Here is an 18559-nt window from a genome sequence, read left to right on the forward strand (position 1 = left end):
CACTCCACAGGTAAGTGTGCCTGAAATCAAAGCAGGTAGACAATCTCAGATATACATGTTAACAGATCAGATCTCAGTCCATTATTCATAAATCAAACTTCCCTACCTGTGCCCAAATCTTTCAGAACAGCCTTCAGCAGTTCAGGTGACAACTTGATGGAAGCTGAGAAAGGTTCTTTAGCAGTACTCTCACTAGCCGGAACACTGAAAGAGCCTTTTAACTTTTCACTGTTTTTAACGTTGTCAGCTTCAAAGCACATCAAGGACTGCAGAAATATTTTTAACGGGTCTGATGTTCTGGATTTGCGGTTGATGTTCAGAGCTGGTACCACTTCAGCTGCTCCTCCTCCATTAATGTGCAGGCAATCTAACAAATCAATCACATGAGTGTTTAAAGGCAAACAAATTCCATTATTATCAGAACATCCAGGAGCCAGCAAGGAACTGTGAGGGAAGGGGCATTCATTGATATTTCCTGTCAAAATACTGTTCAAGTTATAATAAAGAAAGCAGTGAATCGACACAGGAAATGCAATAAAATCATCACTCGCAGAGTTCAAAGGGACAGTGACCTCCATCTTCTTTCCAGGTACAAGTTCAGTAATGGGAAAATTGTAAGTAAAAGCTGTGCTGTCTGAGCTTTTGGTCAAAGCAGATGTCTGCTTAATAACCTTTACACAAAGAGACCACTTGTGTTCCAGTGGCCAATCACTGAAGTTCTCCAAAATGCAAGAAACAACTAGTGAATCCTGCAGCAGTAAGCGGTTCCACTTTGCAGTGACACAACAGCTGATTAGTTGTTTCGAAGACACCATTCCCTTCTCCTGATCTTCCTGACTGGATAGCAGTCCACAGCATATGTTGAAGTCCTGGTTCAGCCCCTTTAAAGCTTTGTCTTTTTGCTGCATGACATGCTTCAGGGATGTGATTCTGGGGACGAGAGAAAAATGACAAGTGAATTTTGATTTTGCTGTTGTCCTGATCCGCTCTTCTTCAGAGGTTGCTGTGAGAGAGTTCCACAAACAAATTCCATTATTATCAGAACAACCAGGAGCCAGCAAGGAACTGTGAGGGAAGGGGCATTCATTGGTATTTCCTGTCAAAATACTGTTCAAGTTATAATAGAGAAAGCACTGAATCAACACAGGCTCTCTGTCTCTATGCTGCCATTCTTCCTAAAACTTCAAAAAAGGGTTAGGAGAAAGCAACCCAACATGGTGTCATAACAAAACTCAAACTGGTGTCACTCACCATTCATTTTCTGATCAGGAATAGCAACCCCACTGTAAACAAGGGCCACTATTGGCCATTGTAAACTGTCTGTATGAGTGGTCTATCTGACTTGGCACTAACCAGGCAGTGCATCCATAGAAAAGCTTTAACTCATATTATCGTCCTACCTGTCAGTGACACTGCCAATCCCAGCGAGGAGATCCTTAATGCGTTGCCCTGCGCTAGGTGCTTTGAAGTTCATGCTTTCGACTGCACTTGAACTGGAAGGTAAAGTACACGTCATCACCTTGCCTTTCTCAGTCAGTGCTACAAAGTTGAGGTCACCTGGTTAAAGACACAAATTGTGAGCAGAGAGAAACCTTACACCACCCATTTCAGCAAACCTGCACCCCAGTCTTAGAACCCAAGAGGTGACTCGGCGGCTTAAAACCTTGCCATCCGTGTCAGAATCAGAACCAGAACATTCAAGCAGACAGAAAGTGAAGGTGCCTTTGTCAAGCACAGAATGCTCATCTAAAACACGAGTTCGTGGTTAGAGTGTTAATGCAATAATATGACACAGAACAGAAAATATTTCCACTCCCAAGAGATGTGAGATCCTTGAGCAAGTAAATTAGAACAATGCTTAGTAGAATGAATTCCAGATACTATCCTCCCACAGAATCAGTAGCAGTTCTTGCAGTGAGGGAGATCCGCAGCAAAGAAATATTGACTGATGGTCAGCAAGCAATCTGCTGGCTCTTACATGAATGATGCTAAACATGACAATGGGGCCTTCACGAGACTGTGATTGTGTTTAATAGCAACAAAAATGCCAAAATGAGAAAACTTTAATAGAAAGGATTTTGAGGGATTCCAGACTATTTTTTAAAGAGAGAGATTTGGGAATAACAGAATTGCTGCTAAGCATTTGCCTATTCTACTCCAGAATCTACATCACTGGCATGTCCTCGCAGCCTGTTACTTAGTTTTGTTCCTATCCCACACTCCAGTCAGTTTCTTCCAATGCATACTCCTTACTTCAGATTCTCTGAACTTATGTTACCCATCGGAGAATGTTGGAAACAATGAGTCAGTAAGGAATACAATGAAATCAGAAGAAGGAAAGTGCTGAAAATACTCAGCAGGTCTTGCAGCAGTGGAGAGAGAAATAGAGTCGACGCTTCAGGATGATGACCTTTCATCAGAACCAGATCCCTAGCTAAGATAATATTACCATTGGGTGTCAATGACGGGGTGGAAACAGCAACAATTCCACAGATGTTCAGACTAATGGGTGTAAGGATGGATGGCAAAATACCATCTGATTGGCTAATCCTCTCATCTGCTGTCCTTCCAGATACTCCACAGGATGTTTTTCTTTGGACAAACTCAATGCTGAAGAAATCCCTGCAAGTGCTGTAGTAAAGGGTACTAGCACAGCAACAGGCACTGGTGACCGGCCCTCGAACGTGATACTCAATGAAGTTGGGAAACCATATCTCCATTTGAAGGCTGGCCTTGATAATCACTATTTTGCCACCTTTCCCGATTACCACAACACCATCAGGAATCAACGGCTTGTCCGAAGGTGGCTGGTGTCCAGGATCATTATTCCCATCCTGTTTTATTGACACAGCCCCAATAAAAACTACTGGTTGTTCGAGATGGTGCAGCACTGCTACTCGTGATGCGTGACCTCTGACCTCAGAGCTCATGCATTTGATTGGCACAAAGCAAAGTTGGCCATCTGGCAACCCAATGAGGATGATGGGAGAATTCAGCATGTTCGCATCCACACTAAAGAGCAGGCTAAAAAGCGATGGCTCAAGAGACATGTGATCATCATCCCTCAATTGCTTCTCAGAATCCTTCACTGGTTGAGGGTAAATGCAACGTAACACTGGTTGGGAAATCGTTTTGGGTGATTTTTCACAAGTTGGGAAATTGGGATGAAAAGCAAAGTCCATGTCTTCAATTTTTCTGCATGACTGAAGCTCGCAGCCTGCAGGTGGGAGTCTGAGGAAGGTCACCCTCCATTTCTGAGCCTCCTTTATCACTGTTACAATGATGTCATCTGACACAATGAAGGAGCAGATGGCAGGATCCCCAATGATGCATCTCTCAGCACTGATAGCACAGACACGAGGCATACTGCTCCCACGGTTACATTCCGACTGGGAAGCAGCAAGAAGTGATTCCCCAGCTTCTGTCTCTTCTACGAGGCTGAAAAAAAAAGGAAGAATAAAGCAAACTGCATAACTTTCTTTATAGGGATACGTGGCAATAAAATAAACCTTGAACACATTATGATATACTAAAAATTTGGGAAGTGACAGAATCTGGAAAATGAATCCAACTATCAAGTGCTTTCCTGTTTGAATTACTAGATAAACATTCACTTAAAGACTACAAATAGTGAAGCAATTACAAGGAAACGGAGGTTCACTTTTTTTGTAAAATTTCCTTCACAAGTCAAGGGCATCGCTGGCTAGATCAGCATTTATAGCCCATCCCTAATTGTTTAGAATCAACCACATTATTGTGGGTCTGGAGTCACATGGAGGCCAGGCCAAGGATGGCAGTTTCCTCTCCTAAAGGACATTACTGAACCAGGATGGGGTTTTCCAACAATCGACAATAGATTCGTGGTCATCATTAGACTCTTAATGCCAGATTTTTAGTGAATTTAAATTCCACCATCTGACATGGCAGGATTCAAACTTGGCTTCCCAGAACTTTACCTGGGTTGTCTGGACTATAAATTGCATCATCCACCAACATTTCCACCACACACAAATGGACCCCACCACCAGAGATATATTTCCCTCCCCACCCCATCCGCTTTCCACAAAGACCGTTCCTTCTGCGACTACCTGGTCAGGTCCACGTCCCCTAACAAGCCACCCTTCCCTCCTGGCAACTTCCCCTGCCATCGCAGGAATTGCAAAACCTATGCCCACACCTCGCACCCCACCCCTCCCACCCCCACCCCCATCCAATTTCCAAAAGGAGCCTTCCACATCCATCAAAGTATCACGGGCACTTCCACACGTCATTTAATGTATCCGTTGCTCCCGATGCAGTCTCCTCTACACTGGGGAGACTAGATGTCTTCTCGCAGAGCACTTTAGAAAACATCTCTGGGACACTCACACCAATCAACCCCACCACCCCGTGGCCGAACATTTCAATTCCCCTCCCACTCTGCCAAGAACATGCAGGTCCTGGGCCTCCTCCAACGCCACTCCCTCACCACCTGATGCCTGGAGGAAGAACGCTTTATCTTCCGCCCCGAGGCTCCCAGCCTCATTCCTGATGAAGGGCTCCAGCCCAAAACGTCGATTCGCCTGCTCCTCGGATGCTGCCTGACCTGCTGTGCTTTTCCAGCACCACACTCTGGATTAACAGTCAGTGATGATATCACAAGGCTATCATCTCCCCTGAACACTGCATATTCCTCTGATATTTTTTAGATTAAATTAGATTCTCTATAGTGTGGAAACAGGCCCTTCGGCCCAACCAGTTCACACCGACCCTCCAAAGAGTAACCCACCCTGACCCACTTCCCTCCGACTAATGCACCTAATACTATGGGCAATTTAGCATGGCCAATTCACCTGACCCCCACATCTTTGGACTGTGAGATATTGCATCTGACAAGGCGTGGAATCCATCAAATGACTCGACAATTTCAAAAGTGGCTTCAATTGTGCAAAGGAAGCAGTTACACTGACAAGGATTAGACAACCATGAGTACACAAATGCTTGACCAAGCTATATATTTACTTTGAATACAGGCCCAATGCTTTTCCACCTCTGTGGAAATATTTTGCACAATATAACAGATGCAACTATTTTTTACACTAGTTCTGCGTAGCTTAATCTATTCTCCAGTTGTCTTAATTTTAATAAACTATCACAGCAACAACTTATCTAATGTTCTTAAGGGAGGTAAAATTGTCCCAATGCCCTTCAAAGAGGCTGAAGAAACAAAGTGGATCCTGAATTAAAGGACATATTAGGCAGGTTGAGCCAAAACTGGGTGAGATTTAAGGAAGATCTTGGAGAAGGAAAGTTAGAGGCAGATGGACCCAAAGAGAATTCCAGAGTTTGAGGCCTGGGTGACACTGATGGTGAGGAAGAGGAAGGAGGGCTTGCACAAGTGGCTAGATTTAGAGGAAAAGAACCAGTAATCAACAGAATGGATGGCCTTAACTATAGGAGGCAAAATGTGCTTTACAAGAACGGGTCAGAACAAAGTGAGGAGCTCAAAGGAGGGGAAAGTACCAGTGAATGAAAGATCTGTATGTAATTTGCCGAAAAGGAACCGCACAACATTATAGTTCAGGTGAGTGTGGGGTAGAACATTACCCAAGGCAGTTTCAGTAAGAGGCAAGTTACAGACAAATGAATGATTTTGCTTTTAATCTTACATGATTGGGCATCACCTGAAGGCCAGCATTTATCGCCCACCCCTAATTGCTCTTGAGCTAAGTAGCTTGTTGGACCATTTCAGAGGGCAGTTAAGAGTCAATCACATTGCTGTGGGCCTGTAGCTAGACCTGGTAAAGATTGCAGATTTCCTTCCCTAAAGAACTGCCCTATTGTTGTGGACATCAGGGGCTTATTAATGAATGAATCAACAGTTTGGAAGGAAATGGGAGAGGGACAATGAGCGATTCACAGAGAGAGTTGAAGAGGCGATACAGAAAGGGCTGAGCAGGATGGGAGGTTTGGCAGCACCAACTCGGTGATACTTTGGCAAGAGGAGAGGAATGCTGCTTCTTACTGGGACTTTGAGAAAGAGGCTGGGAGGACAACGGAGAGCAATGTATGCAGACAGTAGGGAAGGACTAGCCATGGGAGAGATACATTTCTTCTTTCCTAACTTTGAATGCAGGCCTAATTTTTTTTCTACCTCTGTGGATTATAGAACATAACCTAGCATTTAATAACAGAATTCTGCAAAGTTTTACACTTGACATGTATAACCTGCCGTACTCTCCAATTTAACTAATTTTGATAAAAGACCAGAAGAACTATTTATCTCTCACTAGAGAAATGAAAAATGATATTAATGGGTAACAAGTGGGGGAGGAAACTAATGAGAATGGACCTGGGAAGAACAAAAGGGAGATAAATGTTCTTCAATATTGCTCCTAGGTTCGGGTCAATAATTAAAATGACAAACAATTGGGGTTATGTAGTCCAAGACAATGTACAACTCTCAATAGTTAACCAGGGTGTACTTAAACATCCATGAAATGCTATAATCAGCAAAGCAAAGGTTTCAGACAATGCCTCTAGCCTACTTACACAATCCAGGCAGCTTTGGAACCCAGCAACAAGTCAAAAACATGAAAAATCAGCTGAGGTTCGAAGTTGCAAATTCAGGTGCTAACTTTGCATTTTCTTTTCATTACCAGTCAGGTTTCAAACAGATGCGGATCCTTTATCAACCAGCTGGGAGGTGTGCTCAATAGATGAAATACATTCCCCTCCCCATTTTCTGTTTCCTCCCTGAGGTGATTGAGCTGATGCAGAGAAACATACCCCCTCGGGAAGGTCTGGGCATTAAATGACAGTCTAGACTGAGATTCCTGTTTGAAGGCAGCTGCTGTGTTACAGCTATCAGGCTACAGCTGTTAAATGTTTTATGGTGCAGGTTTTATGAAGAGCAGAAAATATTCTTCCAATGTAAAACAGAACACTATATCCACAGGACATTTTAGTTTTGTATGTCACTTTATTTCATATTCCAAGCTCATTCTACTGATTGAATGTTTTAATGAAACCAATGTCCATTTTCCTCTCAAGGTTTGTGTTCAAAGAGCATTAGATATTTTACTTTTCCAGTCCTTACAATTTTTACTCCACTTGCAGGTTAAAAAGGTATAATTCTTCTCCCTTCTCGCACATTTCCCAACATCAGAAATGTTATGCATTAATAAACAGAGTTTCATCTGATACTGTGGCCATTCCATACTGGCTGTAGTGTAATGACCAATGTCACTTTAATAATTTTACTTACGGTCTTGCCTTATTTCAAATCTAAACCATATTTTCTGTTCTAACTTTATAGAATGGTAACCCTACCTTTCATCACTGGCAAAAATTCAATAATTTTGGCCAACAAGTATTTTTATAGATGAAAACCATGTTGTACATCACATTCAACTTGGTCCATAGAGATTTTTGCTACAAGAATTTGTTGTAGCAGTCAACAGTGATACATATCAAAAGTCACCATGGCTCAGAGGTCTATAGGGCTGCCCTCTCATTAGAGAGACGACTGGTGGCATTTAACCTAGGGGTCACCATGTCTCAGGCAAGGAGAGAGATTGAGAAGAAGGGACCATCATAGTAACCTCAACAGGTATGGGAATTGGACACACACTGTTGACTTCACTCTGCATCAGAGACTAACTGCCCAGCCAACTAGGCTAACCGACTCCTAGAACATTTCAAGCGCTGTAACACTCCCCTTGCTGACAGACTAACAACTTGTCTGTCAGCACCGACCTCCTGTGAAAGATGAAGCAAAATGATTAATTCCCCAACAGCAACAACTGCCAAAAGCTAACTAGAAATCCTGGATCTGTGGTAACTTGACCCACTCAGGCTGCTTCTATTGTTCCAACTTTAAAAAAAATCCCAGGACCTCCTACATTGTTTATCTTCTCATAGACTACTAGGCACCTGTCCCCCAATCTCTCTCTAAAAGAAACCCAGATAAAACACACCTTGTAATGCCACAGCATCATCACACTGCCATAGAAACTATGTCAAACTGCTGGTGGTTAGGGACCAATGTAAAATCACAGCCAACTTATTAAGGAAGCCAAGACTCAGTAGAGCTTACGGAATATTCAATCCTATGGATCCTTCCACATACAAGAACCTCCTATTTGCCCTTTGGATTCACCCAATCAATTAATCAATTTACCCCAATCACCCATTTACACACTTGCTATAACAAAAGATTTCCCTTTGTTCCCTTAAACAAAACAATTCAAGACAACCAATTTTAAACAAAAACTAGTGAAAATATTAAACAACTTTTTTCTTCATATTTCATAACTTATAATTCAATTAACCTTCCACATTCACATTTCTACCTTAACCAAAAAATACTGCTTAATTACAGATTGACAGAAATTGTATTTGTTTGTATTTTTATCATTCCTCATAACATCAACCTCCCTCTTCAAAGGTCTCCAGTAATTTATTGAAGCAAAGACCCTTTTTTAAAATGTAACAATCTCTGACAATTGGTAGCTTGCTTTGGAAATTTATTTTCTTTCTAGGATTTCCTTTATGTTGGCAAGGTCGATGCTCAACCTTTACTCAGTGAACATACATTACTCCAAAGTGAACAATTACCCACATGAAATTTTGTGGGTAAACATTTCTCAGAAATAAAAGCAGAAATTGCTGGAAAAGCTCAGCAGGTCTGGCAGCATCTGTGCAGAGAAATCAGAGTTAACGTTTTGGGTTTGGTGACCCTTCCTTAGAACTCAGCATTCTGAGGGTCACCGGACCCAAAACGTTAACTCTGATTTCTCTGCACAGATGCTGCCAGATCTGCTGAGCTTTTTAGCAACTTCTATTTTTTATTTCTGATTTACAGCACCCACAGCCCTTTCAGTTTTTAAATATCTCTCAGATTGTACAGAAACAAAAAATGCTGAGAATCACATCTGATCAGGCAGCATCTATGGAGAGACAGTAAGTTAATGTTTCGAGTCCAGATTACTCTTCACCAGAGCAGCTCTAATGAAAAGTCATCTAGAAACATTAGCTTGCTCTATCTCCATGGATGCTGCCCAACCCACTATGATCTCCAGCACTTTTTGTTTTTAGTACAGATTCCAGCATCTGTAGTAATTTGCTCCTAAATTGTGTTTCTCAGATTGTCCCTTGTATAGCATTTGTTTTAGATTATTGTATAAACATATCCCTATACCAATAGCTTACATTAGTGCCAAGATTTCGGCAGCAAAGTTACTTTTAACTGTCTTTGCTATTCTCTTGACTTCCTAGGCCAACTGACCACATTAACTGTTCTTTTCCAACAAAAACATGACAAACTCTGCTGCACAGAAATAGTCATCTCGGAGAAGAGCATGTGATGCTTTGCTAAAAACAACCAGCTTCACATACAGTCTTAGAGATGTACAGCACGGAAACAGACCCTTTGGTCCACTTCGTCCATGCCAATCAGATATCCTAAACTAATCTAGTCCCATTTGCCAGTACTTGGCCCATATACCTCTAAACCCTAACTATTCATATGCCCATCTAAATGTCTTTTAAATGCTGTAATTGTACCAGCCTCCACCAATTCCTCTGGCGGCTCCACCAATTCCTCTGGCACCACCCTCTTAGTGAAAAAGTTGCCCCTTAGGTCCTTTTTAAATCTTTCCCCTCTCACCCTAAACTTGTGCCCCCTAGTTCCAGACTCCCCCAACCCAGGGGAAAGATCCTGTCTATTTACCCTATCCATGCCCCTTATAATTTTATAAACCTCTAAAAGGTCACCCCACAGCCTCTGACGCTCCAGGGAAAACAGCCCCACCCTATTCAGCCTCTCCCTATAGCTCATCATTATGTTTCTTTCATTGCGATATTTCAAGTATTGCTAGCCTAAAATGATAGGTATGAAGCAATATTGAAGAAGTCTTTTCCAACCATTCAATGAGCAACATCGCATCCTACAACTCCCTCTCATCCCATCACAACACATATTTTCTGTTAGCTTTGCACTTGGTTAAAACCTGCTCACCTTTCACATAAATAGTCTGATTCCTATATAATGATTCACATTTATTCTAAGTAACCGCTTTATCTTCTATGTCTTAGGCTATCGAGTGGAGAGGAGACAAATTCTGGAAAGAAATGGAGATTTTTGCTTTACTTATACATTTGAAGCTACCATTATCTGAGCTCATGAACCCAAGACTGGAATGGAATACACTTCTCAGATGCACACAATTTTAACAATCTTTGTGTACTTCAAATCAACAAAGAACTTGAGTACTGAGGACATACGCTTCACATAGTAACCCAATAAAACAGCAACTAGATATATATCATTACTATTTTGTCGCTTCATATGTACAATAGTTGATCTATAAAACTCACAGATGCTCATTGCAAAGAGTGGATTTCTTTTTTTTTCTGTAAATGCTATGAAGTGTTAATTAATCTATTTTCTGTCTTATCCAAGGCTGACAAATTGAGCCTGTACTTTTCTGAATTAGATTTCACAAATGTTTTATTTACTCTCAAGACTTCCTTAATAGTAGCACGCTTCATCACAGCACTGAGTTCCAATCCGTCATAATTGGCACTGGGTCTAGTCTGACTATACAACAGAGTTAACTGTCCAGTCAAAAGCAACTGATCTACCATGGGTACAAAGTCATCTTCCTTTGAAGAGCAGGCTTTATTTTCTCACGATGTAAGTGATCTTTTCCAAGTAAGCTTTCTCCAAATATCAAGTTCTCAGAAAGAATATTGAGCCGAGTGTAGTCCCTTCCCGAACTAGTGGATAATCATCCAATAACAAAGAAATTTCTCTAGATTTGATTAGATTACATTACAGTGTGGAAACAGGCCCTTCGGCCCAACAAGTCCACACCGATCCGCCAAAGCGCAACCCATCCATACCCCTACATTTACCCCTTACCTAACACTACGGGCAATTTAGCATGGCCAATTCACCTGACCTGCACATCTTTGGACTGTGGGAGGAAACCGGAGCACCCGGAGGAAACCACGCAGACACAGGGAGAACGTGAAAACTCCACACATTCAGTCGCCTGAGGCGGGAATTGAACCCGGGTCTCTGGCACTGTGAGGCAGCAGTGCTAACCACTGTGCCACCGTGCCTCGCCTACTTCTTCCTAAAGCTAACTAATATAAATTATGGAAGCCAACTATTTTCCATTTTCTTCGTGGGCATTGCCCATACTGGAACAGGTATTAATTTCAAACTTGATTTATCTCTAGGATTTTATGAATCACCTCACCTGTTGCTATGTGATTTCTTTCATGCACACTACTATTGAGGAGACTTTATTTTACTGCCGTTTTCCTTGATATTCCAATGTTCACATTTTCATACAAATTCCTAAATTTATGATTGGCAAATTCCCTCCAATGTCAGTTGGGAATTTAGCCAGTGCCCCTGTCTGGCACCTATCCATTTCCTCATTGCCTCTTCTAATATTCTTCGTTTCTGTTTACTCTACAATACTGTAAACTGACTAAATCTAGTTGCCATTGTCTATGAAATGCAAGATGAAAATATTCTACGGCCATATCTTCAAGTCCGTTACTGCAATCTTGTTAATGGGAGATTCATCATAGGCCATGACGGTTTTTTTTAACATATATAACATTTATCGCTAATCTTTTCTATCGGTTTAATATACTGATACTCTTGCATTCTTTAGATGATAGGCAAACTGCTGATGTAGTTTTAAGATAATGAGTCTTTGTTCCTTTAAAATCCTACTTCCTGATGCCAATAGCATCTGCTTAATATTTTGATTTATTTAATAATATCTAACTTCTGAAATGTCAAGATTGTGTAAACTGCCAATCCAGTGATTCATGCAAAACAATTGCACCATTGTGTTCCTTGGTCAGTTTCATTTGAGCCTTTTTCATAGACGCCTGCTCAACTGTAAGAGTATTTCCACTGACACTATGTTTGTGCTGATAAAATTCCCAGCTAGGTTACAGGGAATCACCACTCATTTTGGTGGCGTCAGCATTTGTCAAGCACAACCTGAAGCAGGAAAATTTTTCAAGTTCCTTAACCTTACTTCAGTCATTACTATGAAAAAAAAGCTTACCAAACCACATTAAACACTGGATATGCATTCACTGTCCAACGCAGCCCCACTGAATGAGTCTGTGACTAAAATATTAACTCATTACTAAGCTGAACAATTACCCCTGCCAGTTCAGTATCTCCATCTTTTCCTTCCAATCATTCCATGTCGTGCATAATTTTGAAAACCTTGTTGTTCCATTTAGGACATTTAATTGCATGACGGTATTCTGAGTTGTAAGAACCCCCAATGGGGGTTCTGCCTGTTTGCAATTCAATGAGATCATGATTTGTCTGTGACTTAACTCCATAAATCCACCATTACCCCATATCCCTTACCATGTAGCCTACTACTAGTCAAGTCAGTAAGTTTGAGAATGATACAAAGATTAGAGAAGTTGCAGATAGTGAGGAGGATTGTTAGAGGATACAGCAGGATATAGATCAGTTGAAGGTATGGGCAGAAAAATGGCAGATGGAGTTTAATCTGGACAAATGTGAGATGAAGCATTTTGGAAGGTCAAGTACAGGTGGAAATTATACAGTGAATAACAGAACCGTTAGGAGTATTGATATGCAGAGGGATCTGGGTGTGCAGATCCACAGATCACTGAAGGTGGCAGTGCAGGTAGATAATTTTCCAAAAAAAGGCCAATGGCATGCTTATCTTCATTGGAAGAGACATTGAGTATAAGGATAGGCAAGTTATGCTGTGGCTTCATAGAACTTTAGTTAGGCCACACTTGGAATATTGCATACAGTTCTTGTCACCAATTATCAGAAGGATGTGAATGCTTTGGAGAGGGTACAGAAAAGGTTTACCAGAATGTTGCCTGGTATGGGGGATTTTAGTTATGAAGAAAGGTTGGATAGACTGGGTTTGTTTTCTCTGGAACGCTGGAAGTTGAGGGGCGACCTGACGAAAGTTTATAAGATTGTGAATAGCATGGATAGAGTGGAAAGTATGAAGTTTTTTCCCAGAATGGAGGGGTCAATTACTCGGGGACACAGGTTCAAGGTGCAGTCTTTCCACACAAAAGGTGGTGAGTGCCTGAAACATGCTGCCAGAGGAGATGATGGAAGCGGATACAATCGTGTCATTCAAGAAGCACCTGGACAAATACAAGAGTAGGAAGGGAATAGAGGGACACGGATCATGTAAGTGAAGGCAGAATGTGTGGGCGCAGGCTTGGAAGGTCAAAGGGCCTGTTCCTATGTTCTTTGTTAACAAAAAAAAGCGATCAATTTCTGTTTTAAAATTAACAATCGATTAAGCACCAATTGCTATTTGTGGAAAAGAGTTCCAAACTCCAAACACCCTGTGTCTTTGTAGAAATATTCACTATCTTCTTTTGAAAAGGTTTGCCTCAATGTTTTAGACCAAGGCCCCTTGTCCTACATTCCTCAGCCAGCGGAATTGGTTTCTCCCAATAAATACCATCTGTTTCCCTTAGTATCTTGAAAATGTGAATCAAATCTCCTTTACCTTCTAAATTCAGGAAAACATAACCCTAATGTTCAAAGCTTAATCGTTGGAGTCCAAGTTATTATTCCGGTAAATCTGTGCTAAATTCCCTCTGGGGTTCCTCAGGTATGATGCCAAAAATCCTCACAATAGATCAAAGCAGATCTTTTGATAACTGAAGCATGATTTTTACCCTCTTGTATCTTGTTTATCAACATATAAAGGCCATTGCATACATTTTCACAATACCTTTGGCTGTGTTTATTGATATCTTTGGCACAATCACTTAAGTCCTAAATATCATCATAGCAAAACTATTTTTAAAGGATTTTTATCAGTAGCAGAAAACAATAACATACTGCTTATTGGTAACATTGGTTAAGACCCAAAGATGCTAACAAATGCTAGCGCACTAAGTAATGCAAATTATGGCAGCAATGTAGATATTAATCAGTAAATGTTCAAAAACCTAAAGCTTCTTAACTTTTCAACCTTGTTTCATCATTAGGACTGTCTTGAATAAAATCCTTGAAATATTGAACTCATAATGAAAAATCTACAATTTATGAAATTATACAATTATTTCATTGTTTCTGAGTGAGTCTGCAAGCATTTTTATTTTACAGATAGGTCTAGAATGATGAAAATTCTAATTTACTATAATCATGCAACAATCACAATATAGCAATATTGAGTTCTATTCAATTAACAGTGTACTCTGCCTTATTCAGCACCACTGTTAGGCAATATATTACTGTATTTATTTATATCTACTCTTGATTAAGTAGTACAATATTACACTGAATATATCTTACCTATGGTTCAACGATATGCTGTATATTCCACTTCCGGCACATAGCACAAACAACTGCTCATGTCTACTGTCCACTTCCACGTGCCATACAGAGCTGGGGAACCTGTACACAATCTAGTAATGCAAAAAACAAAGTAAAGATTTTTAAACCTTTCCATTTTCCCCACCAATTTCTTCTAGCTGCTGGTTACAACAGTGAGACAGTTCATGAAGGATTAGCATCTCCTCACCCATTTTATCCAAGAGCTTGTATTTGTGTAAGACATTTCACAATCTCAGTATTTTATGCAGTCTGGTTATGGAACCCGTGTCTGTGTGGGTTTCCTCCGGTTGCTCTGGTTTCCTCCCACAATCCAAAGATGTGCAGTTCAAGTGAATTGGCTATGCTAAATTGCCCATAGTGGTAGGTGCATTTTGTCAGGGGTAAATATAGGGGATTGGGTCTGGGTGGGTTACTCTTCGGAGGGTCGGTTTGGACTTGTTGGGCTGAAGAGCCTGTTTCCATATTGTAGGGAATCTAATCTAAACTGATGTAGGAAGCAGAGCAACCAATTTGTACACAGCAAACTCCCTCAAATAGCAGATGATAAAGGACCAGATAATCTGTTCTTAGTGCTGGTTGAGGAATAAACAATTGCCAAGAAGAATTTGTGTTTTGTTTCCAAAATAGTGAATAGAAACTCTTATTTTTAATTCAGATGACAGAGGGGAGTCAGTTTACTGTGTCATCTCAAAGACAGCATTTCCAACAATCCAGCAGTCACTCAGTACTGTACTGAGGTGTCAATCTAGATATATGTGCTTACATTTCTGAAGTGGGACTTGACCATAGGACCGCCTGACTCAAAGGTGAGAATTATTTCAATTGAAGCAGAAAGGACTTAATTCTTCATCCTAAACCCAAACATTAACAGTCAGTAAAGTATTTGCCCATGGTAGATATCACAGCCACCCAGAATTCCATTCTCGCTCAATGTCTATAAGAGTACATGTTCAGATATGACTATCAGGAATAACAACTGTAGATTTCATTTTGCATGGTCCACTGATATCCATTGCACATTCCCAGGCAGTTCTGCATTTTACTGAAGTGACTGGTAGTCTTGAACACTAAAGATAAATCTCAGAGGGGTCTGTGGCAGAAGAGAAAGGGGAGTAAGTGGCAGGTGGAGAGAATTACAAGAACTGTAGAGTAAGAAGGGCAATCTTGAATTTCCAACTGTTGTGTACTTTGACAGTCCCAGAGCTCATTATGTAATGAAACCAGTGGCCTAAATTTAGTTTTAATATCTTTGCTGACATTGGCAACAATTGGAGTAGGATTCAGGCCTTCTCCACCCAGAGGAATCCTGGGTGGAGAAGGCCTGAATCGTACTCCAATTGTTGCCAATGTCAGCAAAGATACTAAAACTAAATTTAGGCCACTGGTTTCAATACATAATGAGCTTACACGATAGTTTTAGACTGTCACTGATAACTCGCAAAAAGAAAATCCCCATGAATTTAGCAGTAGCCCAGACTCGCATAGATTGGGTGCAGATTGCCTCACTGCTAGATTGGTCACTGTTACTTGTCCAAGAATCTCAACCTGTCAATCATCCCTTCAGCATCCCAATACAATCCACATGCTGGAGCAAAACTTGGGCCACCATCTAATGTCATCTTCTGGACATAATGAAAATTTGTATTTGATGATACGTTAGTGAAAAGGAGCTGGAGTGACTCAGTGGGCAGTCATCTCTCAGCCAGAAGACCCTAGGTTCATGTCCCACATCAGGACTTTTTGGCATTCATGGGTCCCTCAAACTCAATGCTGCACTCCCTCAACCAGACACTTACCCACCCCTACCCGAAGCTGCAAGCAAATCCATTAAGGTTGGTTGTCATGCTCCCTACATGGTGAGACTCCCACACGCTGCTAACACCCCTTCACTCAACTGGCATCAGGGCAAGAAAGTAGCCCAAGAGCCTTCATAATAACATGGACTTTATTTGGGAAGTTCTGGAAGCAAGTTTTGCTGACACGCCATCAAGCTCGCCTAGAATACAGGGCAGAAGATTCCACTCATTCTCATAGCATGGACTTGTCAAACTGGTCTCCTAAGGGGTTGCACAAGGTCCAAAACAGAAACCATAAAGTATTTGGGAATGGCAATAAAAGATGGGCTCCAGTCCATGTCCCAGAGATGGCTTGAAAAAGATACAGTAGCCGGAAACAATGTAGCGGCTTGGTCCGGCCTGTAACGTCACAAAGGAGATGAACGCCGGTGATTGGCAGCTGTCACTCGCCTGTAACAAGCCGCTGTCCCTCTGATAAACGAAGACAAACTCCGATCGGTTCCACACGCACGGGCGGCCCGGAGAGCCCAGCAGCCGCACACCTCCACTGGCGAGCCCCGGACCCAGCTTCACGGGGTCCAGGTAGCTGACAGCTTTGGCCCGACATCCCGCCATCTCTGTAAAGCTCCCGAAATCCGAGCGCTGCAGCCAATCCGAGGGAGACGCTCTACGGAGCGCCACGAAGATCAAAACAGGCCGCCTCCCCCCCCAACTCCCACAAAACCCGAGGGCAGTCGATCCAAGTATTAAAAAGAATGGGCACCATCCCTGCTACTCCCTAAAATAAACTGCAGTATCGATTTGAACAGTAGAAACTGCTAAAAAAAACCTAGTGGAAATAATGTCACGGTGTGGAATTTGTCAGTTCTGCAGAAATAACTTTTGACTTTAACTTAAACTTCTCCCTTCTTTTCACAGTTCTTCACCGCCTGTAGTGGATAGATTTTGGGCATTTTCCACTTTTATTGCTTATGATTTGATTTTATTTTAAAAAAGGAAATAGAATAAACACATTTGGGAATGCAACCATAACTCATAAATTACAAGACTCCAGAATTTCGTAAAGGTATTTTTAATGTATGGCTGTTTGAAAACAAATTCTTGCGAATAAGTGACAGCCCATGTCCTAAAGTGGTGCCAGTTAAACCCGTCCCCACCCCCCACAAAGTTTTTTTTTCTCATTTTTCTTCCTCCAAATAAATTTAAAAGTTTATTCTTTAAAAGTGATTGTTTAATCGGGAGGGCTGACTGTGATGAAAGTATAGGCGAAAGTGGGTATTGCACATGCTAGAGATTAGAGTCCAGATTAGAGTGTTGCTGGAAAAGCACAGCAGGTCAGACAGTGTCCAAGGAGCAGGAAAATCGACGTTTCGGACAAAAGCCGTTCATCAGGAATGAGCAATGTAATGAAAGTATACCTTGGCAGCCAGGAGCAAAACTCACAAGAAGGCAAAAACGTTTTTTGTGTCAGAGAATTTTATTTTTTGTAATTTTCATCCACTCAATTTCAGGGTGAAATGGTCCATTTGATTCATCACTGAGCTATTTTCAAACAACAGATGCGTGATTGGTTAGAGTGGTGAACCTGTATGAATTTAGACAGTCGAGTTTCATAAATTCAAAAAGCAATGCACAATTAGTTGCAAAGTGCAGCAGTAAGAAGGTCCCAGTGCTTTTCTCTCTGAATTTGCTGGATCCTGTTTTCCAAATCCTTCTCGACAGGGAATTGCATGGAAAGGTGCAGTAGGAGGGAATTTAAATAACAGAAGAGTGGACCAGAATGTCATGGTGTCAACCTCCTTTGATGTGCTGACAGGGAGAGGTAGTGGCAGAAATGGTAGAGGATGATCCTTCCATATGGAACAAAACAGAAATTGCTGGAGAAACTCAGCATCTCTGGCAGCATCTGTGGAGAGAAAACAGATTTAATATTTGAGTCCAGTGAGAGCAATTTTTGGGGGTTTTTTGGTTCAGATTTCCAGTACCTCCAGTTCTTTGTTTTATCTTTGAATGTGGAGCCTGGTGGGTTGGAATGCAAAGACAAAGGGAACCTCCCAGCATTCTGGGAGGGTGGGGATGTAGTCAAAATGAGAGTGCACAAATGGGTCCAGCACATTTAGGGGAACAGGTAGAACCTTCAGTTATGATGAAAAAAAGACATATCAGAACAAATGTGATGGAAAAGCTGAGACAACAGAATTAAGACCTTACAGCAAGGAGGGTGTGGAGAAGTGTAATCACCTCTACTGCCACGGTATCTTTTCTTAGAGAAAGGCCCAAAACTGTTCACAGTGTTCTAGGAGTGGTCTGCTTTACTGCTGTAGCAAAACCTCCCTACTTCTCATATTCCATTCTATTTGAAATAAAGGCCAAAATTCCACTT

At 41.4% G+C, this 18559-nt stretch overlaps 1 protein-coding gene across 3 annotated transcripts in view; it reads right to left on the minus strand.

Annotated features, from left to right (window-relative positions):
• The window catches only part of faap100 (FA core complex associated protein 100), a 36592-nt gene extending 19782 nt beyond the window's left edge, over positions 1–16810 (minus strand). For 2 of the 3 annotated variants that reach the window (XM_043714781.2, XM_043714780.2), the window contains exons 1-5: positions 16627–16810; positions 14339–14451; positions 2450–3438; positions 1401–1557; positions 107–930 (exon numbers count right to left, since the gene is read on the minus strand). In XM_043714781.2, coding sequence (XP_043570716.2) covers positions 107–930; positions 1401–1557; positions 2450–3438; positions 14339–14451; positions 16627–16791 — 2248 coding nt within the window. In that variant the 5' untranslated portion in view covers positions 16792–16810. The remainder of the gene's footprint in view (positions 1–106; positions 931–1400; positions 1558–2449; positions 3439–14338; positions 14452–16626) is intronic. The other variant, XM_088000617.1, reaches the window with a different exon arrangement.
• Between the last annotated feature and the right edge of the window lie 1749 nt (positions 16811–18559).

Source organism: Chiloscyllium plagiosum, unplaced genomic scaffold, assembly GCF_037043375.1.
Source record: "Chiloscyllium plagiosum isolate Xiang-an unplaced genomic scaffold, Cpla_swu_hap1 HiC_scaffold_25, whole genome shotgun sequence".
Taxonomy (NCBI): domain Eukaryota; kingdom Metazoa; phylum Chordata; class Chondrichthyes; order Orectolobiformes; family Hemiscylliidae; genus Chiloscyllium; species Chiloscyllium plagiosum.